General features: G+C 45.0%; 1 protein-coding gene across 3 annotated transcripts in view; it reads left to right on the top strand.

Moving 5' to 3' along the window:
- Positions 1-6,735: 6,735 nt before the first annotated feature.
- The window catches only part of ift22 (intraflagellar transport 22 homolog (Chlamydomonas)), a 22,838-nt gene continuing 22,169 nt past the window's right edge, over positions 6,736-7,404 (top strand). The window contains exon 1 of one of the 3 annotated variants that reach the window (XM_072589264.1): positions 6,736-6,856. In XM_072589264.1, the coding sequence (XP_072445365.1) occupies positions 6,818-6,856 (39 nt within the window). In that variant the 5' untranslated portion in view covers positions 6,736-6,817. Of the gene's footprint in view, positions 6,877-7,404 lie in introns of all 3 variants that reach the window. The other 2 variants (XM_072589266.1, XM_072589265.1) reach the window with 2 other exon arrangements.

Below are 7,404 nucleotides of genomic sequence, written 5' to 3'. Positions count from 1 at the left end.
CTCCTCAAGTGGAAGGTGTTCAGTCTCCTCTCCTGTCTGGTATATGTAGTCCATGTTTCACTGCCGTACAGCAGTGCGCTTATAACGCAGGCGTTGTAGACTGACATTTTTGTCTTCACTGTCAGCTTGGGATTTGTCCATACTCGAGTTGTGAGGCAAGCAAGGATTGAGGCTGCTTTCCTGATCCTCTTGTTGATCTCTGTGTCCAAGGAGAGGTTGTCAGTGATGGTAGAGCCAAGGTACATAAACTGATGGACAACATTGAGTTTGTAGTCATCGATGGCGATGATCAGCGGTGCCTCTGTGTCCTGTCCCAGGACGTTCATCTTCTTCAGACTGATAGTCAGCCTGAAACCCTTGCAACTGTGAGAGAGGTGGTCTGTCAGTAACTGGACTCCTGCTGGATGTGTGTTGCAACTGCAGCACCATCGGAAAACAGCATGTCCCTGATGAGTGCTGCATGTCTTGGCCCTGAGGCGAGCCAGGTTGAAGAGCCTGCCGTCTGATCTAGTGCGTAGGAAAATCCCCTCCGTTGAGGTGCCAAAGGCATGTTTTAGGAACCACGGCAAAAAAAATCCCAAAGAATGTGGCAGTAAGGGCGCAGCCTTGTTTAATGCCGCTCCAGATGTTGAAGGGCTCAGAAGAGCTGTCATTGAACTGCACTGTCCCTTTCACGTTACTGTGGAAGGATTCGATCATGCTCAATAGTTTTGGTGAGCAGCCGATCTTCAGGAGAACCTTGAAAAGGCCATTTCTGATGACCAGGTTGAACATCTTGGTGAGGTCGATGAAGGCGACACACAGGGGCATTTTATGTTCTCTGCAATCCTCCTGTAGTTGGCGAAGGGAGAAAATCATGACTACTGTTGACCATTTAGCTCAGAAGCTGTACAGTGATTCTGGATATACACTTTCTGCCAGTTTCTGCGGCCAAGTCAGACTGACCCGAGTAAAGGCGTTGCCGACAGTGTTGAGGAGAGAGATGCCTCTGTAGTTGTTGTAGTCATTTCTCTCGCCCTTGTTACTGAAGAGGGCAATGATCTTAGCATCCCTCATCTCCTGCGGTACAGCTCCTTCTTGGCAGCATTGGCAGAGACTTCATGCAATGGGAGCAGTAAACTAGTTTTGCAGCACTTGGTCAGATCAGGAGGAATCCCATTGCTACCCAGGGCCTTACCTGAGCTCTTGCTGAGCTCTTCTATTGATGGGTCTGTGTCTAGCTCATTCATGGTCAGCAAGCACGTGATGCACAGGATTTATAATTACTTGGGAAACCACATTTTGATTAGAGATAGTCAGCATGACTTTGTGAGGGGCAGGTCATGCCTCACAAACCTTGTTGAGGATGTGACAAAACATATTATTGCAGGTAGAGCAGTGGATGTGGTGTACATGGATTTTAGCAAGGTGTTTGATAAAGTTCCCTCTTGGTAAGTTTGTTGGGAAAGTAAGGAGGCATTGGATACAGGGGAAATTAGCTGTCTAGATACAGAATCGGCTGGCCCATAGAAGACAGATGGTGGTAATATATGGAAAGTATTCAGCCTGGCGCTTTGTGACCAGTGGTGCTTTGCAGGGATCGGTTCTGGGATCTCTGCTCTTTGTGACTTTTATAAATGACTTGGATTAGGAAGTGGAACGGTGGGTTAGTAAGTTTGCTGATGACATGGTGGTTGGTAGAGTGGTGAATAGTGTGGAGAGCCAGCGTAGGTTGCAATGAGACATTAACAGGGTGCAGAACTGAGCTGATAAGTGGCAGATGGAGTTCAACCTGGAAAACTGTGAAGTGATTCACTTTGGAAGATCAAATTTGAATGCAGGATAAAGGGTTAAAGGCAAGATTCTTGGCAGTGTGGACAAACAGAAGGATCTTGGGGTCCATGTCCATAGATCCTTCAAAGTTGCCACGTAAGTTGATAGGTTTGTTAAAAAGGAGTATGGTGTGTTGGCTTTCATTAATGGGCGGATCGAGTTTAAGAGCCGTAAAGTTATGCTGCAGCTCTATAAAGCCCTGGTTAGACCACATTTGGAATATTGTGTTCAGTTCTGGCTGCCTCATTATAGGAAGGATGTAGATGCATTATAGAGGGTGCAGAGGAGATTTACAAGGATGCTGCCTAGACTGGAGGTCATGTCATATGAAGAAAGGTTGAGAGTGCTCAGGCTTTTCTCATTGGAGCAAAGAAGGATGAGAGGTGACTTGATAGAGGTGCACAAGATGTTGAGTGGCATAGATAGAGTGGATAGCCAGAGATTTTTCCCCATGGCAGAAATGTCTATCACAAGGGGGCATAATTTTAAGGTGATTGGAGGAACATTTAGGGGAAATGTCAGTGGGAGGTTCTTTACACAGAGAGTGGTGGGTACATGGAATGCACTGCCAAAAGTGATAGTAGAGTCAGGTACATTAGGGACATTTAGGTGACTCTCAGATAGGCATGGAAGATAGTACAATGAAGGGAATGTCTGATCTTAGAATAGGATAAAAGGCTGGCACAACATTAAGGGCCGACGGGCTTGTACTGTGCTGTATGTTCTCAATGTTTTATCCAGGAGTATAGGCTGAGGGACAGACTAAAGCTGGAGCCAGCTGCCACAGAGGTGCAGTGGGGACAGGTCACTGTCTAAAGCTGTTCAGGAACAGTACAGTGAGATCTAATCTATCAGTTTCCCTCAGGCTGTAAAGAATATTCAGTGTAAATCAAGATATTGAAATGTGTTGAGACACTTCAGCATGATAGAGGAAAAAAATGTATGTTCATTGCATTTTGTGTCATTTCTAATTTGTAATGAGTTTGGTCTTAGATTATATACCCAACATATAATGTGTTTTGTAAATATCAAGACTATTATAATTATATTGAAAGGGAATGCTGTACAGGGAGAAGTTGAATGTTCTTGCAACTTTTGTAATATTCATGTTGAAATGTTTAGTCATGTATTTTTTACCAATTTTATGATTAAATTACTGCTTCATTTGTCTAATTATGGCCTCACAATATTTCATTTGTAAGGACAACTGATCATTTAAATTATATTTTAATTTTGTTCTTTTGAAATACAAACTGGAAAATGGAATTCTGAGCAGCTTTTTGTAGAGGATGAACCCATTTTCCTTATTCCAGATTAAAGGAAACGTTGAATGGCTTGGTCATTTATTCGTTATACAAAGGCATGTAATTTTTTATTGAGAAGCTGGATTTGATTATTTTGTGAGAATTGTTGGCATCAGGTACTTTTCGGTTGAAACTAAAATAAGCTGCCCAGCAATATCTTTTAGATTGGGTCTAAGTTGTAAATTGTCACAACCAAGATGAGAGACAGCTGTTGAACTGAGAATTCCAAAAGCCGACAAAGAAAGATCTCTCTCTTTCTCTCTGAAAGGAAAAGAGATAACATTTAGAGGCTTTGGAAATACACAAAATTCTAATTCAACCTGATTTGGATTCTTCATCAACAGAATGTATTCCTTTTTGCCTGTGTTTTCCACCCACATATCTGCTAAACAGTCTTATTTGATAGAGTTGTGAATGAATGTGAGTCTGTTTGGATTTAGAGGGGGTTCGTTGATAACGGCTGGAGTGAGTTTCTTTTATCTTGGAAAGTGCCAGAGTCAGGCTTTAACCACATTGGAAATTAAACTGGTCATGTCTCTTGTTTGTAATGATTTGTGGAACAGTAGAGCTTAACTTTCATTAGGGTCCTGATTATGTGAGGTTCTACAATCAACACCAGTAACCTTCCGGACTAATAAAGGCTAAATGTTCAGATCATGGATATCTGCTTGCAAACCCTTTTTCTGTGAATGACGGATTTACAGGATGCTGCCCTGAGACTTATCCTTAGGAGATCTATCCTTGCTGACTTCTTAAAGGAAGACAGCATAATACATAAGAAAATGTTTATTCGTATTTGTCATGGATAATCACTACACTGGAACAAATCCTAGATCCAAGCTCATGGCCCTCATTCAGAGTTGTCACTGAGGGTGAATGTGTGGTCATCACTGCAGCAGGGAGTTCATTTTGCAATTGCAACGTGGATGCGAGTCATCAGCTCTCTATAAACGTTTACAGGTTTTACTGTCACAGAGGGTGAAAACACAAAGTATGACAAGGCCTAAGTGTGACAAAGAACCAGTGCTAACTTGGAAATTGGATATAATGGGAGCTCCTTGCAGAGGGGAGGGGAATGCTGTATTTTATGTACTGTCAGCTCCATAAGCTGGTGTATGTTCAAGGCTTTAATCAGGTGAGCAGCGAGGAGGCTCTTTCAGGAGACTTTAAAATGCCATCCTTTCAAAAGCAGACAGTAGTTTAAGTTAGTCCTGTGGCAATAGATATTATGTTAACTTTATTGCTTAACTAGTTATATTAGGTATTACAATTACAGACAACGGTTATGTGATATTTATGGCTGGCTGACTGGGGATCTCTGCTGCTCTTACCACTTGCCATTGGCCCATTGGAGGAATTTAGAGGTTGATGTAGAGGTTGCTGTTCAGTGACATTATGCTCACATCTCCTTGGCCAACAAGTGTTGAAGGAAGAATCGAGTACTGGCAAGTTGTATAGCTAAAGCTGTAGAGGAAGCTTTAAGCTAAGTAGTGTAAGGGAGTTTGAGTTTGATTTATTGTTGTAACATGTCCAAAGATACAGTGAAAAGCATTGTTTTGTGTGCTCTACAGGCAGATTGTACAATACAAAATGCACTGGAGTAGCAGAACAGAGTGTTATGGCTGCAGAAAGAGAGATCGGGTTAACATTTGAGAGATCCATTCAAATGTCAGATTGTAGCAGGAAAGAAGCTATTCTTTAATTTGATCATAAGCATATTCAAACTTTTACATCTTCTGCCCAACGGAAGAGAATATAAATGAGGTAGGAAAGTCTTTGGTTGTGCTGGTTACTTTCAGCGGGAAGTATAGATGGAGTCAATGGATGGAAGGCTGGTTTACGTAATGGACTGGGCTGTGTTCATGACAGGGATCATTTGGCCATATCTGCAAACTTAAAAAGCAAGGTCAAGGTAATAGTACAGGATAATATCATGGATAATGATATGGATAATGATAACCAAAGTATCACAGGGAGGAACAGAGTGTACATATGTAGGACTGCGCCAGTATATAGGGTCAAAAGAAAGAAAAGTAAAAAGACAGAATTAAAGAACTCTTTATCTGATATGAGTGCAGACTTTGTAGACAGATAAACTGAAAGCTCAAATAAAAATAAATCATTATGATAACATAGTCATTACAAGAATGTTAGCAACTTAAAATTTCTACGTCTGGCATTTTTTATGACATAAAACTGCTAAAATATAAAATAAAACATACCAGCTTTCATTTATTCTTTTCTGGGATGTGGCTGTTTTTGTCCATTAATCATTAATTGCTAACACAGAATCCTGACATTGCAGAAAGAGGCATCACCAACCCTCTGAAAAGCATCCTACCTAGACTCTTACCTTATCCCTGTAACCCCAAATTTACCATGGCTAATCCACTAAGCCGACACATCCCTAGACACTACAGACAATTTAGCATGACCAATGCACATCTTTGGACTGTGGGAGGAAACTGAAGCACACAGCAGAAAAATGTGCAAACTCCACAAAGACAGTTGCCTGAGATTGGGATCAAACCCAGGTCCTTGGCATTGTGAGGCAGCAGTGGTAAGACTGTGCCATTCTTGGAGACGATAGTGGTGAGCTGCCTTCTTAAACTGCTGCAGTCTATGGGATGTAACTGGACCCCAAGACGGTACTGACCACAGGGGAGTGGTGGGTTTAAACTGAGGAGGATGAGGATATGGAGATGCCAGTATTAGACTGGGGTGGACAAAGTCAAAAATCACACAACACCAGGTTATAGTCCAACAGGTTTATTTAAAATTGCAAGCTTTTGGAGCTTCCCTACTTCCTCAGGCGTGATATGGTAGAAAAGTACGAGACACAGTATTTATAAGCAAAAAGTTAACAACTTTAAAACTAGCTGCCCTTGTTGAATCCTTTAATTAATTAGGAGGTAGACTGCTGATTAAATGCAAAATCCAGATTCCTTTTAAGTCCAGATAATTAAAGGTTTTATCAATGTACAAGAGGTGATATCTCATGTTAGACAAAGCACTTTAGGGGGGAGGTCCCGCTTCGAATCTGTTTATGTTTTCAGCCAAGGTCTGTTTTTTAGAAAAGAATCTTGAATGAAATAGCTTCCCCCAGCATGTGTCTGTGTGTCTGTATGTATGTGTGAGTGTATGTATTTGTGTGAGTGTGTGTGTCAATTCACAGGCTGACCTGTGACCTAACTCCATAAAACTACCTTGGGCCCATGTGACAGAGGTCAGTGTGGGGGCGGGGCCGGTGGCTGGGCACTGGTCTGGAGGCGGGGGCAGTGGCTGGGGGCGGGGCACTGGTCTGGAGGCGAGGACAGTGGCTGGGGGCGGAGCACTGGTCTGGAGGCGGGGACAGTGGCTGGGGGCGGAGCACTGGTCTGGAGGCGGGGGACAGTGGCTGGGGGCGGAGCACTGGTCTGGAGGCGGGGACAGTGGCTGGGGGCGGAGCACTGGTCTGGAGGCGAGGACAGTGGCTGGGGGCGGAGCACTGGTCTGGAGGCGAGGGCAGTGGACGGGGCCGGCGTCTGGGGGCGGGGCACTGGTCTGGAGGCGGGGGCAGGGTTACAGTTTGGGGCGAAGCGGTGTCATGACATCGATGATGTGTTGTGGATGGGGGTCAGTAGCTGGGGGCGGGGTCTTCATCACGGCGGCGTGAGGCCATTTCCATGGTAACGGAAGCGGTGGTCACATGACCAGCCGCCATGTTTAACATCAAATTATTGCTGCTCGGACCGCGAGAGGTATGTTAGAGCGGGGCAAGGTAAGGGGTAAGGGGTAAGGGGGAAAGAGGGAAGAGGGAAGAGGGAAGAGGGAAGAGGGAAGAGGGAAAGAGGGAAGGGGGAAGGGGGAAGGGGGAAGGGGGAAGGGGGAAGGGGAAAGAGGGAAGAGGGAAGAGGGAAGGGGGAAGGAGGGAAGGGGGAAGGGGGAAAGAGGGAAGGGGGAAAGGGGGAAGGGGAAGGGGGAAGGGGGAAGGGGGAAAGAGGGAAGAGGGAAGAGGGAAGGGGGAAGGAGGGAAGGGGGAAGGGGGAAAGAGGGAAGGGGGAAAGAGGGAAGGGGGAAAGAGGGAAGAGGGAAGGGGGAAAGAGGGAAGAGGGAAGAGGGAAGGGGGAAGGGGGAAAGAGGGAAGGGGGAAGGGGGAAAGAGGGAAGGGGGAAGGGGGAAAGAGGGAAGGGGGAAAGAGGGAAGGGGGAAGGGGGAAAGAGGGAAGGGGGAAAGAGGGAAGGGGGAAGGGGGAAAGAGGGAAGGGGGAAGGGGGGAAAGAGGGAAGGGGGAAGGGGGAAAGAGGGAA

Source organism: Chiloscyllium punctatum, chromosome 19 (assembly GCF_047496795.1).
Source record: "Chiloscyllium punctatum isolate Juve2018m chromosome 19, sChiPun1.3, whole genome shotgun sequence".
NCBI classification, from domain to species: Eukaryota; Metazoa; Chordata; class Chondrichthyes; order Orectolobiformes; family Hemiscylliidae; genus Chiloscyllium; species Chiloscyllium punctatum.
This window is presented reverse-complemented; position numbering and strand designations above follow the sequence as displayed.